We start from the raw sequence: 17,869 nt of genomic DNA on the forward strand, positions 1-17,869 counted from the left end.
TTGCATGTTGGCTGAAGGGCTTGTTTCTGTGCTGCAGAGTTGCTTCCTCAGAGCGCCGGAGACCTGAGTTCAATCCTGACCTCGGGTGCAGTCGGTGTGTGGAGTTTGCGCGTTCTCCCTGTGACTGCGTGGGTTTCATCCGGGTGCACTGGTTTCCTCCCACATCCCAAAGACATGCCAGTTAGTAGGCTAATTGGCAGCTGTAAATTTCCCCGAGTGTGCAGGTGAGAAAGTAGGATCATATAAAATCCATGGTCAGCGTGGATTTGGTGGGCTGAAGGGCCTGTTTCCATGCTGTATCTTTCAATGATTCAATGAAAGATAATTCAAGCAATACATTGTCTGAAGTGGAACACAGTGAAAGTAGAGAGATCTGAGAACGTAGTGTCCTTCGGCTCAAATCACAAATCGTAAGAGTCCCAAAATTGAACTGAAAATAAAAAGCAAAAACATTTAAATATTTTTGTTCCAGAGTATCTGTTTTATAATGTTTGCCTGGTTTCACCTGATTTAGATGAAGGATTGTGGGATACCTTTGAAAAGGACATTCCAAGTGATGCAATATCACACATGGTTAAGCGGGACAAGCTAAAACAAGGAGTGAGCTATGAATTTCGGGTCATTGCAGTCAATCAGTTTGGATACGGTGAACCAAGTACCCCGTCCATCGTGAGATCAGGTAATTCACTTTATATTCTAGTGACTACTGTTCCAAATAACTCTTCACTGTTAAAAAAATTGATTCACATGAGTGTTTGAAGCATACTGAGTGGAAACAGGCCGTTGAGCCCATCTCCCCCAAGATGCCGCATCTAAACTACCCCTATTTACATGTGTTTGATACACATCCCTCTAAACGTTTCCTATTCATGTACATGTCCAAATATAATTTAAATTTGTTAAAGTACCTGCCTCATCTACTTGTATTGGAAGGAACTGCAGACGCTGGTTTAAACCGAAGAAGTGTCTCGACCCGAAACGTCACCCAATCCTTCTCTCCAGAGATGCTGCCTGTCCCGCTGAATTACTCCAGCATTTTGTGTCTGCTTTCTGTGGCAGCTCACCCCATATACCCACCACACTTTTGTGAAAAAGCTGTTCCTCAGCTTCCTTACCTTAAACATGCACTCCCATTCTATATTCTCCTACCCTAGGAAAATGAGTCTGTACATTCACCCTGTCTAATCTCCTTGTGATTTTATACACTTTAGACCTCTACACTCAAGAAATAACATCCTAGCCCACCCTACCTCTCCCCAAAGCTCAGGCTTTCTACTCATGGAAACATCTTCGTAAATCTTCTCTGCACTCTTTCCAAAAATACTCCTGAAAGCCCTTTTCCTGGAGCTTTTCAGATCCACTTAGGACTAGTTTTACTTGTTGAGTCAAGGAAATGTCTTAATTGGATTTTATATAATTTAAATATGTCCCACTCTTCTTATTCAATGTCATTTGAAGAGAATGTGTAAGTGCAGAAACTGTTTGACTTGAACAAAGTTCCAGCTACCCGTAGGATAGAAATGAAGCTGTTGGCAGGATTACTGGACCACTGATCTTAGAACAGAACGGAGACGACAGTCGAAGGGGAAAAGGTGGGGAAATATAATGTGGGAGCTGTGGGAAATGTAATAATTAGCTTGTCAAATAGCATTCTTTGGAAGCAGAATTGTGTTTTCTACGTGGTCTCAAATTAAATTACATCTCAAACCAGCGTGAAAGCATTGAAAAGAGAGGGGGACCTAAGCAGTGAACCATATTGAAACTAACAACATAGGAATGAGTAAACAAGAGAGTACAAGAAGGTAGAAACTCAATTATAGAACAGGAGTCCAAGTGTTATGATTCTTAACTGTGTATAAAATAGATTAAGGAGGTGATCGTGTACTGACGGCTACAAGAAAAAGGGGTTTTGTTTCATCCAAGACCAAGGTCTTAGTGAGAAGAATGTTTCGACAGTTACAACGACTGTGAACCAGTAAATAGGCAGGAGGGTTCAGTTGAAAAAGGTAATATAAATTCTAATTCAGGAGCCAACTAAAGGAAGGAAGGTAAAGTACAGTTACTGTCAGAGCCGTGCTTCAGGTTGTGGAGATAGAGGGGGAATAAAAGATGTAAAGTAATTGCATCAGAGGAAGGATATGTGTGAGTGAAACTATAGAGCAAAAGGACAGGCAAAGGTGTGCAGCTTATGTGAGCATTGTTTATACAAATGCACACCGTGTAAGCAATAAATCAAATGAATTACAGGGGCAGATTCTACTTAGTGGGTAAAATGTAGTAGTCATTACTCACACATGACAGTTATTACCAAGATATGGTTGCATGACAAGACAAGGAACTGAATGTACCAGGTTATAATGTCTACAAGGGAAACTGGCAGACAGGAAGCTTCAATGATTTAAGACAAAATTATTTCAGTGCTCAGAAAGGATAATGCAAGGGATTTTAACAAGTAGACAGTGGCAACTGTATGAGCAAAATTATAAAATAAATAGCATTTAACACAGCGGCGTAAGTCATGACATCGCCTCCCTTAATGTAGAATACGTAGGTAAGATTAGATAAGTACATGAGAATAGCAAAGTGGTTTAATTGCGAGATTCTATCTTTCATATAAATTGAGATAATAGACCAGATTGTGTCAAAGATAGTGAACCTTGAGTGTGTTGAGGATAGTTTCTTGCAGCAGTAAGTCCTAGAAACATAGGAAATAGGTGCAGGAGTAGGCCATTCGGCCCTTCGAGCCAGCACCGCCGTTCAATATGATCATGGCTGATCATCCAAAATCAGTACCCCATTTCTGCTTTCACCTTATATCCCTTGATTCCGTTAGCACTAAGTGCTATATCTAACTCTCTCTTGAGAGAACCAACAAGAAACAGACTATAATGGACAAAGAGTCAGCTTTAATTAATATTTCGCTGTTTGCATTGAATTGAAAGAGGCAGCATGGAAACAGGCTCTTCACCGATCATCACTGAGACCACACCGATCATCACATGACTTCTTTGTTATCCCATTTTTACATCCACTTCTGACACATTAGGGACAATTTTACAGAGGTCAATTAACTTACAAACCCACACATCTTTGGGATGTGGGAGGAAATCGGAGCAGCAGAGAACCCATGCAGTCACAGTGACAACGTGCAAACTCCACACAGTCAACACCCGAGGTCAGGATTAAACAGTCTCTGGCATTGTGAGGCAGCAGCTCTACCAACTGCATCACTGTAAACACTAATCTGTAAACATTTGTCTAATACAGATTGTGATATTCATGTTCAACATTATGTTTGAAAGGGAGAAACAAGATTGTGGCCACGATTCCACATTTCAGTGACTTCAAACTGACTGACCACATTAAACTGGGAACAATTAACAATGGGTAAATCAACAGCTGAAGAAACCATTTACTATGGTTCAAAACTAGTTTACACCCTGCAAAGACGGGTCTTTTTGCCAAAGAGAAAGGCAAGGGTACAAGATGAGGAAAAGAAAGAATAGAATTGAATATGACAGATAAAGTTGCTGATGATAACAACAAGGAGAGATAAAACAAGTAAAAACCTGAACAAAATGGATTTTAAGAATCTCAAAATGGAAATGGTTCACAAAGTAAGTGAATAGGTAAAAAATAGCAAATGAATTTTAATGTGTAAGATTGCAAGATAATTCACCCACTGTACTGAAAGATTGACCAGAATCCCTTCTAAGTGGTGAAAAGCTAAATTCAGTAGAGTTACGGGTCTGCATTATTATTAAATGCCCTAGTTAGGAATGAAAAATAATCAAGAAGGCTAATGGAGTCTTTATGTTTAGCGAACTAGAGTAGAGGTCATGCTGCTGATATACATAATCCTCGTTCAGTTCTGGACATCATACGTTAGGAAGATTTTAATCAACCCTGAATTTTCTTCAGTAATTTCTCTAACACTGATGTAAGGATCACTGGCCTTTTAATTTTCTACCTCACCACAGCAATCTCTCTTAAATAAAGCAATAACATTGGTTATCACGTTTACTTGTGACTGTTCACTCAGGCTGGTATAATCTAATTTCACCCAGTAATAATAATAATAATAATAAACTTTATTACGGACTCAAGGTCCAGACAAGGGGCAACATTACATTAAAAATGCATTGCATATTAAATATCATAAATACATATAAAATCTTGGTATATCACATAAAAACATCATAATTTATATATATTTTTAAAAACCACAATACTTAAGTTAAAAATCCAGATTAAAGGATGATCAATGTCCTACAACGAGACAACAATACCAGTGTCTCCACAGCTGGGATTTGTAGCGTGTAGTGCTAACCCTTATGTTTGACAAGGCCACAATAAGCACATTTTTAGTCATTTATCATGCAAATGAATTTATACATGTGGTGTCTTCGGATAGCTTCTAAAGTACTGACTCCTGCAGCCACAAACATATTACTGGCACTACACCATCTAGGTTGCCTTAGCAGTGTTCTCATGGCATAGTTATATGCCACCTTTAGTCTCTGCATACTTGTCTTTAAATAGTTCGACCACAGGTGCGCAGTGTAGAGTGGTGTGCAGTATGCTCTAAATAGCGAAATCTTCACCACATCTGCACACGCACCAAATTTACGCAAGAGAATATTCGCCTGTACATACAGCATGCGTTGTTGCCTATAAATATCCTCATCATCTGTCATTTGTTCTGTAATAATATGCCCTAGATATTTTATCTTATTACAGACACTAAGATGATTGTCAGACAATTTAAAATCAGGATATCTTAGACATTTATCCTCTTTGGTTCTACAAATCATAACAGCACTCTTACTAGCATTATATTTAATGTCATGTTCCACACCATACACAGAACATATAGTAAGGAGCTGCTGGAGACCAGCGCTAGATGGACTAAAGACCACAAGATCATCTGCATACATAATATGGTTCACTAAAATATTACCAATCACGCACCCAGTGTTACAGGCTTTCAATTGTTTAGACAGATCATCAATATATAGATTAAAAAGGACTGGGGACAAAATTCCCCCTTGTCTAACACCATTGCTAACCCCAAATGGGGCTGAGACCCTATTGCCCCATTTTATTTGCATAGTCTGGTGGGCATACCAGTAGGCCAGAATTCTAACAATGTATTCAGGCACCCCTCTTTGACTCATTTTACCAAACAGCTTTCTGTGATTAACACGGTCAAAGGCTTTGGAAGCATCAATAAAGCACATAAGGATTGAAGAGTTTTTGCCTCTATATTTGTTTACAATCTCCTTTAGGGCATATATGCATGTCAGTGCCATGTTTAGCTTTAAAGCCAAACTGGTTATCTGTGGAGTTAACAAACTCATGTATTCTATCCAGCAGAACTCTTTCTAAAACTTTTAACAATATGCTGGCTAAAGCTATGGGCCTGTAATTATTTAGGCTGCCTACTTTACCAGCTTTGTGCTTAATGACCGGCACTAACAGGACAGACAACATTGAGTCTGGTAACAAGCCATGAATCATAAAGTCAGTAAAACAAATAGCTAGGAGAGGAGCTATCCTCATACTTGCCTACTGAAGATGTTCAGCAGAGATATGATCCAAGCCCCTTGCTTTGTTGCTGGACAGCTTGTTCATGGCATGATACACCTCATGTGACATAATCACCATCGAGTCATTACTCTCAATATTGTCCACCCTATACAAGTCACCTTGGACACTGTTGAATAAAGTGCTATAATGTTGTCGCCATAACTCCGCGATATTAGCTGTTCTGGAGATTCCATCTACAGTGCATGGTAGAGGTGTTTTGCAACTGCTAAGAGCTCTCACTTCCTTCCAAAAATCTGTAGCATTGTTACTTAGCAGCTTCTTAGCCATGGAATCAGCCCTCATAGCTTGCTCATTTTTACAGATGAAGCGAACAGCATACTTATACCTTGCATTAGTGAGCTTCTTGTGCTCAAACACAGGCCCCTGTCTGGGTCTACCTGCCATAGCCCATGATTCGGTGGCTTCACGTCTTTAGGACCATCTTACTATCTGCTTTAATCCACTGTCTGCTGTAACCCATTGTCCGCCTTGACCCACTGTATCCCTTTACATGTCTCCAGTAAGGACTGTCTGAACCTTGTCTCAAGACATTTTGAGAACGTATTTAACTTATTTCGCCCCATCTAAGCCCCTTGAACTGAAGCAATCCTAGTCAATGTTGGGTGAGTTAAAATCCCCCATTACTATAACCCCAATGCTATGAATTGTCTTACAGCTCAGCTGGGAAATCCTCCATTTTATGAAGAGTGGTGGTTCCTAATAGTGATGGCCCTTTGCAGCATCATCCTCATTCTGCTCATGGTCTTCGGCCTGATCCTACATGGACAGAACAAGAAGTACAAGAACACCAATGGTAAAATAAACCACTGCCTTATTATTGAGGAGTTGTAATGATTTTAAACTATAGTATTATTAAATTGAAAAAGTTAAAATGTGTGTAATTAATGCATGTCTCGACAATTGGATAGCCTCGCATTCTGAATGCTGCATTTAATGGTTTCTAACATCCAAATCCTCTATCTCCCCTTCCTCTCTCACATTCTCCAAAGCATCTACATATCCCATCTCTACACTCAGCTGCGTGAATTATTTCAGAGTCATTTCCCACTGCATCTTGCTATAAAGCATTGCCCACTGAATGAATGAATGAATGAATAAGTTTATTGGCCAAGTGTTCACATACGAGGAATTTGCCTTGGTGCTCCGCCCGCACGTGACAATATGACATACAGTGACAGTTAAGAATGATACATAAAACATTAAACATTAATAATGAAACATCCATCATTGCCTGTGGCAGATTGTGCTTCCTCTGCTGCCTCAGGAAGTACATCCTCTGTTGTGCCTTTTTTGACTGTGGAGTCGATGGTAGCCCCCGCACTTAAGGTCCTTGGAGATGATGGTTCCCAGGAACTTAGACTCCACAGATGTGACTGTGGTGTTGTTGATGGTGAGTGGGGTGAGGGGAGTGGGAGCTCTCCTAAAGTCTACAATCAATTCCACTGTCTTAAGAGCATTGAGCTCCAGGTTGTTGCGATGGCACCAGGACTGTTATTCCACATGTACTTAAGGAGTCAATATATCTCCCATTTTTGCTACTTCTGGATTTCTCAGTTGAGCTGTAAGATAATTCATGGCAATAGGGTTATAGTAATCTTTTTTGCACCATTCCGTACCAACCTCATTTCCTCCAAGCCCCTAAGAATCTTACTACAAGATCATATTTATATTTTCAAATGTCTTTTTATCTCAATTATCTGCTGAATCGTCTCAAGCCTCACATCCAGGCTGCAAGCTCTGCTGCCTGGTCTTTGTTTATTGTGCTTCCTATGCCCTCTACTCTACTGTGCTTTTAGCCATCTCTCTTCCTTATTTGCTTTCCTGCTTCCTGGTTCCACCAATCACCCTCTGAAAACTGCAAGATGTTGGATCCCAACTTTGCCACAATTTACAAAAATAATTTATCTTCCAAATCTCCCATCTTGTGGATTTTGATATAATACATTGAGTGACTCTGGGTCAAAATCATTGTGACTCACTGGCATTGGGGAAGCTCATCGATTTGTGGTCTATTCTAGATAAAGTCAATTTTCAGTTTACAACTCTGAAAGAAATAGACGTATGGAACTGAATTTAGGCAAGTGAATCATGAAACTTATACAATGATTTGGTCATTCACTTTCATCCAATCCATGCAATAGTTTACAAAATGAGGGCCCAAGAAGGCTTTTATTTTCCAACTATAAACACTTTCTTCATTCACTTGTTCTTTAATCGCTTGCTTTATTTGAAATAGATCTTCATTTGCAGTAACACTGTTACACTGCACAATATACAGTAACATTGTACAAAACCAGAAGTTTATTTTGATCTGCAAGAGGAACAAAGGGCTAGATTTTCTGCTATAAAATAAGTCAAAGGCAAACATAGCCCTCAGGTATGCATACTATAAAACGTGCAGTCTTTACTCATGACAGCTGTCTCATCCTTTAGGTAAACATAATTCGACGGTGGAAGAAACCCTCACTTTAGACAATGGAGGGTTTACTGCCCTGGAGCTGAACAGCAGACATTTGACCGTCAAGAGCAATTTCTGTAAGAAAAATGGCACCAGGTAAGTACTGACACCTGATCACACCCGTGCACCATCTGTGGTTATTTGTGGCAGTTACATTGCAGCTTTTCCAGTAATGGGTCAGCTGGTAGAGCTGCTGCCTCACAACGCCACAGACCCCGTTTATAGCGCTCCTGACCTCGGGTGCTGTCTAAGTGGAGTTTGCACGTTCTCCATCAGACCGCGTGGTTTCCTCCAAATGCTCCGGTCCCCTTCCACATTCCAAAGACGTGCAGGTTTGTATGTAAATTGGTCTCTGTTTTAAAAAAATTGTTCCTACTGTGTACGTAGCGGCTGAGAGAGTGGGCGACACAGAACCAGTGTGATGTCTGTGTGAACCCGGGGGGCTGGTGAGCCAGTTTCATGCTGTTTCTCTAAAACTAAATAAAAATCATGAATTGACCTTTTTTCCGTGTAGGTAAACTCTAAGAATTTAGAAGGCTCAGTCAGAAGCTAAAGACATATGGCTTGACTTCAGATGTATCTGAAATGTTAAGATACTTTTTGTAAAAACTTTTGGAAGCTGGAAATCTGAAATAAAAGCAGTTACTGGCCAGGCAGCAACTTCAACAAAATTTAATTGTCCCAAAACACTAACTCTTTTCTCCACAAATGCCATTGATAAGTGTTTTTCAGAGACGCATTTATATCTAGGTTGAGAACACACTGGAATTTATCTCACATCAAAACCATAACCTTGAGATATGTTCTATTTGGAAATGTCTCCATGTATTTGTCTTAATACAAGTATCTGTACTGCAGTTTCACTAGGTTTAGCTTTAGGTTTGTTGTTGTCACAAGTACTGAGATACAGTGAAAAGCTATGCTTTGCAGGCGATCCAACCAGATCAGATAACATTATACATGAACACATTCAAGCCAAAGTCAAGTACAACAGGGCGAGAGAAGAGAAACTTAGAATGCCAAATTATAGTTCTCAGCATTGTACCATTGCTGTTCTGGAAAAAAAAAGTCCAATGTCTACAATGAGGTAGATTGGAGAATACCCTAGCTTATGGAAGGACTTCAGTAGCTGTTCCTGAGTCTAGTGGGGGTGCGTGCTTTCAAGCTCTGTACCTTTTGCCCGATGGGAGTGGGGAGAACGAGGAATGGCTGATTATGTTGGATGCTCTCTCGTTGCGGTTCATACTACATATTGAGTCAATGGTGGGAGTCTGGTTAGTGTGATGGGCTGGGCTACATCCACAACCCTCTGCATTAGTTACAGTCTTTTTACTTTATTAATATTGCGGCATTTAATGCAGTACACATTATTTATTACGCCCTAAAACCACCTTCACCGGAAGCACGACCTTTCATGATTCAAATGAGTGTCCTATCATGTTCACTGGTGAATAGTATTTTTTTTGACACTGCAACAATCAGTAACACATCATTTATTTACACCTATACCGAAATACTTCATTAGCAGTAACTGCATCAATACCAGCAATAAACTGGGCTTTAAACTTGAAATAATTTTCTTATATAATTTAATAATTATTGTGCTATATTAAATAAATGTTTAAAATGCTGATTGTTGGAAGTCCTAACAATAATAATTTTTCTTCTGTGTCTCTTTGTTGCAAGGTTTCCACCGAGGCCCAGCCCGGGAGCGTTACGCTATTCTGATGAGGATCTATGTAACAACTACAATGGAATAGTGCTGACAGAGAGCACCACTCTAACAGAGAAACCCACGGAAATATCCGAGTCAGAGGTAAACGTTAACTCTTCTGCTTAATCTCATGCCCCTAGAGTCTTTCATACACTGTACAACCAGAGAAGGGACCCTATTTACACCTCTGTGCTGTTGCTTGAATATAGGATGCTATATTTCTACTTTGTATGCTGAACCACTGCTAATTATAGACTTTATAGGATATAGAGGATTTATTATGTCCCTCACAGCTATCTTTGTGGACGCTGCCCCATTGCTCAAAACCTACCCAAGTCCATCCCTTTAATTGTAATTATTATATTATATTATAGAAAATCTTATATTAAAAATGGTGTCAATTGGGGAATAGGAAGGTAGGTGTTAGAGGCAAGAGATCATCAGAACAGGGAACTAAAATGTTCTGCTTTACAGGCTTCCGACAGTGACTGTGAAGGTGAATTACCAAAAAGCACACACTCATTTGTGAACCATTACATGAGTGACCCCACTTACTTCAACTCATGGAAGAGGCAGCCAAAGGGTCTTCCGCGAGCTTCGGCCTACACTTACGAAGAATGCACAGATGGCGAGCAGGAGCCGTACTATCCAGCAGTGATCACGACGCAGAGTTCAGGCGGGGCCTACGTGCCCTCGGGTCAGCCTGCATCTGGCTCAAGGACTCCTGTGACTGGCTTCTCCTCCTTTGTGTGATATCCGCTTTGGACAGCATCAGACAATTCCTTCGCCAATGGACCACCGTGCCAGATGAACAGACTTATAATTACAGTCGAGAGAAAGCTGTCAAATGGAAACTGTCATCTCCAAAGCTGCCTAAAAAGTGCCTTTTACGTGTTGGTAATTTAATGATACCAATATCGCAGTGGTGTTTAGTAAAATCGGTGTCCCATTCATTTGAATGTGACATTCACTAGATTTTTTTAATACTTTTTTGTTTCTAAAAAATACCCCAGCTTCACGACCCCCCTCCCCCTCCTCTCTCTCTCCCTTCTCCTGGAAGCATTAAAGTTGATCACAAAACGTACTTTTTAAGCTTGGCGCAAAAGCAGCCCAGACAGACAAAAGTGAAGTTTACTTTATCAGACGACCAAAACAAAGCACAGCGTAAAGCTGGTGTATAATCCACAGAAAGACAGGGGATTAAGGAGAGTCACTTCCTGCTGTGGTAAACAACAAGAGTTACACGTGTCACCACTGCATGAAAGGGCATGTTTCAGGCAGCTTTAGTCATTGCCTTATAATTTCATCACAACTTCAGTACTGGGTACCCTAACTGTGAAAGAGTCAAACCTACAGTGCCACCACCAACTGGAAAAAAGGCAAAAACCTTCAGCATTTTCTAAACTTTAAAACAAAAAACACAATTTCTGAATAAGATTCTAGTTCTTTAGAAAATGTAAGTAGTAAAGATGAAATTTGCTGGCCAAGATAATGGAAAGATTAGGGAAAAAAACAAAAAAAGATGAATCATGAACTCAGTTTTAATACTGTGCAGCTTGAGAGGTCACAAGCTCTTAGAGTGAGTTTCCTTCAGAATTGCCATTAATTCTGATCAGTTTCTATTCTCAGGATATTAATAGTGCAATGAATTTTAAGTGTTTCCACCCACCTGTCCACACATTACTTTTGCCTTATATTTTATTTGCTGATTTTTTTATCAGCCTTCATAGATGTGCTTTTTTGATAACTGTCTCCGTGCCACAGCAGTACACCAGGGGTTTAATAGCATAGCAGTTAGGTTTCTGGAGTAGCAGCCAGAGTTCTGGTCCATTCATCCAAAGCCATGAGTTTGAATCTCTCAATGCAGAGAGAGAGTTCAAATTCAATGTATTAGATAAATCTAAATGTTAAAACAGGAAAGCTGTCTCACTCATGGTAAGGATGAATTGTCATAAAAATGTCCTACAAGAGAGGAAATCTGCACCCCTACCTATTCTAATCCTCATGACACAACGCACACCAAAGAAGTTGACTCAAAACACAAAGTGCTGGAGGAACTCAGGGAGTCAGGCAGCATCCGCGGAGGAAATGGACAGTCCGAACCCTTCTTCAGACCATCAGTGCAACCTGAAACATCATTTGTCCAATCCCTCCATAGATGCTGCCAAACCTGTTGAGTTCCATCTGCACTTTGTGTTTTGCTCATGATTCCATCATCTGCAGTTCCTTGTGTCTCCAAAGAAGATTAATCCTTAATTCAGGCACAGCTTAGATAGAAATAAAAGTATCACAAATGAAAAAAGCATATCCGTCCCATGAAGAAATGAAAAGAAGCATTACTTTCATTACTTCAAATGGTTTTATAAGTAAAAATCTCTTTCAAGCTTCTCACATATTATGGTTTACGTTGTCTGATGGTGTAGAATGACTGGTTTGTGATCTGTTTCCCCAACAACAGTGAGCATTGGATCTACCAGTGCAGATGGTCCATTTTGATGTTCCAACATTTGTCAAACAGCTGTAGGTGAAGTCTGACTGCGATAGTGCAAAGTGTACTGCACAAGAAGACGATGAGCCAGAAATCCCTGAAATCATTCATTCACTCAAGGTAGACTTGGACCAAGCAGCTACAATAAAGACAGCAGCCCACAGTACTCTTACCTGAAGAGCAGAGAGCATGGCAGAAATGATACTGAAGAGAAAGGTTGACGAATGGAAAAACAATGGATTGCCATTTTCTGTGCTGACTCATAAGTCCTAGGACCAGAATTAGACCATTCGGCCCATCAAGTCTACTCTGCCATTCATTCATGGCTGATCTAACTTTCCCTCTCAACCCCATTCTCCTGCCTTCTCCCCATAACTCTCCAGCTGTTTTTGACAAATAAGAACAGAAAATGCTGGAAACACCCAGCACATCAGACAGTCAGTCCCCCCTGCAGAGGGAGAAATGGTTAACATTCCAGGACCATGGCCGTTGTCCTGTGACAATAAATGAACATTTAAAAAGCTGCAATAGTTATAACTAAAACCCGACACAGAGGATCCCGAGCCTTCTTTCTACACCCACAGAAGCTGCCTGACCTGCTGAGTATTTCCAGCATTTTCTGTTTTTATTGACCTTGAACAAATTTGTTCAGTCGGATCTTTCGATGGGATCAGTTCTACTCTTAACTTACCAGCTTTTTTATTTGGAAGAAGGATAAATGTACTGCCTTTGTCTCCTCGTCACCTCCCAGTGTCATTTTTGGAGAGCAGAAAGACTAGAGGGTGTCTTGGTCTCCCAGTATATAATGCATTGTTCCATCATTGAATGTAACATTAACACAGAGTGTAACATATGTAACATGGACCGAGGACTGACTGCCTCTCTCTTGTGTTATTAATGTGTGCTCCGGATTCCTCCCACATCCCAAAGTTGCACTGGTTCGTAGGTACACAAAATTGCTGGAGAAACTCAGCGGGTGCAGAAGCATCTATGGAGCGAAGGAAATAGGCAACGTTTCGGGCCGAAACCCTTCTTATTTCCTTCGCTCCATAGATGCTGCTGCACCCGCTGAGTTTCTCCAGCAATTTTGTGTACCTTCGATCTTCCAGCATCTGCAGTTCCTTCTTGAACACTTGTTCGTAGGTTCATTGGCCCACGCTGACCGCCGATCACCTGTTCACACTAGTCTGAAGAAGGGTCCCGACCCGAAAAATCACCCATTCCTTCTCTCCAGAGACGCTGCCTGTCCCGTTGAGTTACTCCAGCCTTTTGTATCTATCTTTAGTGTGAACACGTGATCAGTGGTCAGCGTGGAGCTTTGTGGGTCGAAGGGCCTGTTTCCATGCTGTATTTTTCAGTTCAATTCAATTAATGAGCATGTGACAATAAACCAAAGTGACTGTGACCTCAGTCACATCGTGCGTAGGGTATTCCTCTCACCACCAGTGAGTTATAAAGGTTGGACCCTCCCGTAACTGCTTTTGACGCACAGGTCCAAACTTTGCAGAGTCGAGCAAAGTATCTTCCAGTGTCGAGAGATGCTGCCTGTCCTGCTGAGTTTCTGCAGCATTTTGTGTCTATCTTTGGTCTGCAAGACAGCCGGGTTGTCTTTCTAATTGTCCCGAGTAAATGCATAGTTTGGTCTGTGCAGTTTATTGCAGTCTCAATAAAACAGTCAGAATAGACAGGGGACATCCCTAATGCATTCCATAAACAGAAGCAGCCAGGGCTCCCAATTGAATGGGAGATACATCTCTGCCTCAGTAAATGCTTGGAATCCCCTTTACTCTTTAAGGCAGAAACCCAGTTTTCTATCCATCAGCTTGCAGTGGTCTCTAATCACCCTGCAATATTGGAAAACCATCATCTTTATCGGGCAGTTGTTATTTGTGTAATTGCTAATACTACAGCAAGAGACACCGTGGCGCTGCCTCACAGCGCCAGAGACCCGGGTTCGATCCCTACCTCAGATACAGTCTTTTTGGAGTTTGCACGTTCTCCTTGTGGCCACGTAGGTATCCTCTGTTTCCTTCCCAGGTTCCATAGACATGTGGGTCTGCAGGTTAATAGGCCTCTGTGAATTGCCCCTCGCGTGTAGGGAGTGGTCGAGAAAGTGGGAGAACGTAGAACTCGTGTGAACAGCTGGTCAGCGGACTTGGTGGGCTGGAAGGCCTGTTTCCATGCTCCCATGTATCTTTAAAGTAAACTAAACTACTGCCAGCAATCATGTCCAAGTTAAATGTAAGTATCGGTTTCAATGCTTGAGCCTTGTAGAGATGTGCAATCAAGTCAGGGAAACCAACTCTAATTTGCTTTGATTGCTACATATTGATCACCAATTATAAACCAGTAACTGCAGTTCCTTATCCTTAGTGATTGAACCAGTATCTGCAGAAACCAATTTTTAGTTTAATTTAGAGACACAGCGCTGAAACAGGTCCTTCGGCCCACCGAGCCCGCACATTAATACTATCCTACACACTAGGGACAATTTACATTTAAACCGTCAATTAACCTACAAACCAGTGCATCTGGAGTGTGGGAGGAAACCGGAGATCCTGGAGAAAACCCACGCAGGTCACGGTGAGAACATACAAACTCCATCTAGACTGCACCCATAGTCAAGATTGAACCCATATATCTGGCGCTGTAAGGCAGTAACTCTACCGCTGCGCCACCATGCCACCCCAATATTCAGAGTTTGAATTGGTTCGATTAAAACTGAATCCATCTAAATTCTTTCTTCTACTAGTTTTTTACAATGTGGCTTAGAAATCCTTTGATGTGAACATATTGAATAAGAGGAATGCACATTTGCATTTTTTAAAAACAGAATCTGCTCTGTAATTCTTCATATTTAGTAGCCAGAATTTTCGAGGTGCATTTGACGTAATATTTGAAGCATGTACATGTGGAAACCACTTTTCAATGTAGGATTCCAGAGATGGTTTTGTGGAAACTGTGTTGGGGCGATCTCTCCACTGTGTGAGATGCCTGCTGCAAGCTGCTGGGGCTAACTGGAGGACAGGGGACCACTGCAACTGTGTAGACTGTAAGCTTTACGGCCTGGCCATTCAACAAACAAATCACAGAAAGTGAGTCAGGGACAATACTTCACCGAATGGCAAAGCCATTGAAGGGCCAAATCTGCTCCTTTGTATGGAGCCTCAACAGTTAGATCCAGCCTCCCAATGGAAGTTTAAGTCAGGCACCACATTAGCAGAAAGCAGTGAAACCAGGGTTGCTCAAGTAGCTCATCTGTAGATCTGGCAACAGCCAAGGTCAATCTCCTTGAAATGTGGCTCTGCAAACATTTCATTAAATAAGTAGTATTATCTATCAACTATATTACTGCTAAATATATCGTGTTCTTTTCCTTAATTTTTTTTAAATGTTAAATTATAATTTGTAACGTAAATTAAGCTGCACTTACAAATCAAAACTCGTCACGTCAGCAATTAAATCATTTGTTATTCCAACCCTGAACCTCGGAGTAAACCTTTTTGCACCAGATTCCGGCCACAATATTTAAGCCAAGTTGTCCCTTTATTTTGATTAAACACAAGAATGGAAAGCACCAAAATATATCGAAATCACCAAATAAGCCATAGTGTTGATTTGTAGAATTATTTAGCAAAGTTAGCTATGGAAACTACGTCCCTGGCTGTATGATAGGGCACTTTTAATGAAGGAATAGCTTAGTGATATTTGGAAAGAATGGTGGTTTTGTTCCACAATTGTCATTAAACTCAACACGTTTGAACTTGAATCTGTCGGGAACCACTAGAATGTGTCATTATGTTTTATATTATTTAAATGTATTGAGCAAATGTTATTGTCATTTGAGCTTTCTTAGGAGGACTTTTAGTTGATCAGTTTGCTTCAGAATCTAATGATACTAGATATAAACACAGTGCCACTAAAATGCATTTACATCACAGTTTAAAATATCAATAATCACACATACAAGATTGTAGTACATACTCTTATTTATACAGCATTTTGTTATATATTGATTAGTTTATTATTTTTATTATTTTAGATATTTTTTGTATTCACTTATACAATATCTTTTTAAACAATGATGGTTCTTAACTTCACCAAATTTATTTGTTCAATTTAAGCAAAACAAAAAAAATCAACTTTAAAAAAAAAAACTATTTCCCAAAGTCTTGGTCATTTCTAAATACGTTTGTGAGTTTTGCTTTCTCTTTTTGTTAGGGGGTTGCAGTGGACATGTTTCTTTATCAGGTATATCTCTCTTTCAAGGCTTTATTTGTATTGGTAAGAAACTCACTGTATTGATTTTGTGATCTTTCAGCAGACTTCAATGCTATTGAGTAAGAAGGCTTCTCATTGCAAATTAGAGTACTTTTTTCGAAATTCCAGTGCCTCCTAATACTAAGGGTACAGAATTCCCTCTAGATTTAAGCTGCCTGAAGAAGACTCCTCAATCTTTTAACTATCATGCAAATGTCATTACAAATGGTGACTTGAATGTTAAGTAACATTTCAATAAGAATTAACAGCATTTGGAGAAAGCATACCTCTGTGTGACAGTGTTCCTTGGCACGCTGTACACAATGCAGAGCTTTCCGTTCAAGAAATACGTTATTTTCAGTTGACTGGTGGGTAACTGCAGGTATTTGAATACAGAATCCCCAGTTTGATGGGAGCTGTACTTAGTAGTTGGTCCATAGGAAAAGACCTTTACCAATGAAACTGCTGTAGAAGAACATGAGATATGAAGGATGCCATTGATTTATTTTATATAGGAACTTAGCCTCCTGTGTAGACTCGGATGATGTTGTCCCGGAAACACTACCCAGCACACTTTAAATGCATCCACAAGCCATATAAATGTCTGCATTTGTAAGTATTTCAAGAGGTTGTTTAGTACTTTGTAAGGGACATGACTGGTACATATTTGGTAACAATATGAATGTGTATTTTTAAGATACTTTTTTTGTACAGCTGAATTTGTACCCACTTGTGAAATCCTGATGAAGTATAAAATAAGTTGCCGAAAATGAAAGGTTGAGATGTGTTCTCAGCAAAACCACAGATGTAATGGCATGTTTCTTAGCACATTATTATACCCAATATTCCATTCAGCACTTGGCTTCAGTAGTTTATTTCTACAGTGGAACATTCTTGAGTTTATCTCGAAGCAAAAACAACACTGTGTAACTTCTTGTTAAATTAATTCTACTGTTTTGTGTCCTGTTAAGGAAGAAAAATGTTGTAGATTCTATTTTTGGCACTACATGTACATGTTTCACCTTGTCTTTTGTAAATATTATGTTGGAGAGAAAGTTTAAAATATGCCAGACATATTTTGGTTAAAGGGTTTGTACCAGTCATTCTTTTAATGAAATCACTGTGTAAGTTGGATGAATCTCTCAGATTCAGAGCTTTAGTAAAGCTGCTCATTTGCTTAATCATTCTGTCTTCACAAAGTGTGCTAATTAAAGTGTTCACAATCTGAATAACAGCTTTGAATACCCTGTGACATAGTGATGTGATCAACTTGTAAATGTGGCATGGAAATAAGGCAAGGAAGCATATTAAAACAGTGGTCGGGATAATCTGTCTTAAG

At 40.1% G+C, this 17,869-nt stretch overlaps 1 protein-coding gene across 1 annotated transcript in view; it reads left to right on the top strand.

The window, feature by feature from the left end:
• Positions 1-11,206, top strand: part of sdk1a (sidekick cell adhesion molecule 1a) — a 513,213-nt gene extending 502,007 nt beyond the window's left edge. Inside the window, 5 exon segments of the mRNA XM_055651028.1 lie at positions 515-679; positions 6,266-6,403; positions 8,044-8,164; positions 9,755-9,884; positions 10,257-11,206. Of these exon segments, the coding sequence (XP_055507003.1) occupies positions 515-679; positions 6,266-6,403; positions 8,044-8,164; positions 9,755-9,884; positions 10,257-10,535 (833 nt within the window). The 3' untranslated portion in view covers positions 10,536-11,206.
• The last annotated feature ends 6,663 nt before the right edge of the window (positions 11,207-17,869 follow it).

Source organism: Leucoraja erinacea, chromosome 20, assembly GCF_028641065.1.
Source record: "Leucoraja erinacea ecotype New England chromosome 20, Leri_hhj_1, whole genome shotgun sequence".
Lineage (NCBI taxonomy): Eukaryota > Metazoa > Chordata > Chondrichthyes > Rajiformes > Rajidae > Leucoraja > Leucoraja erinaceus.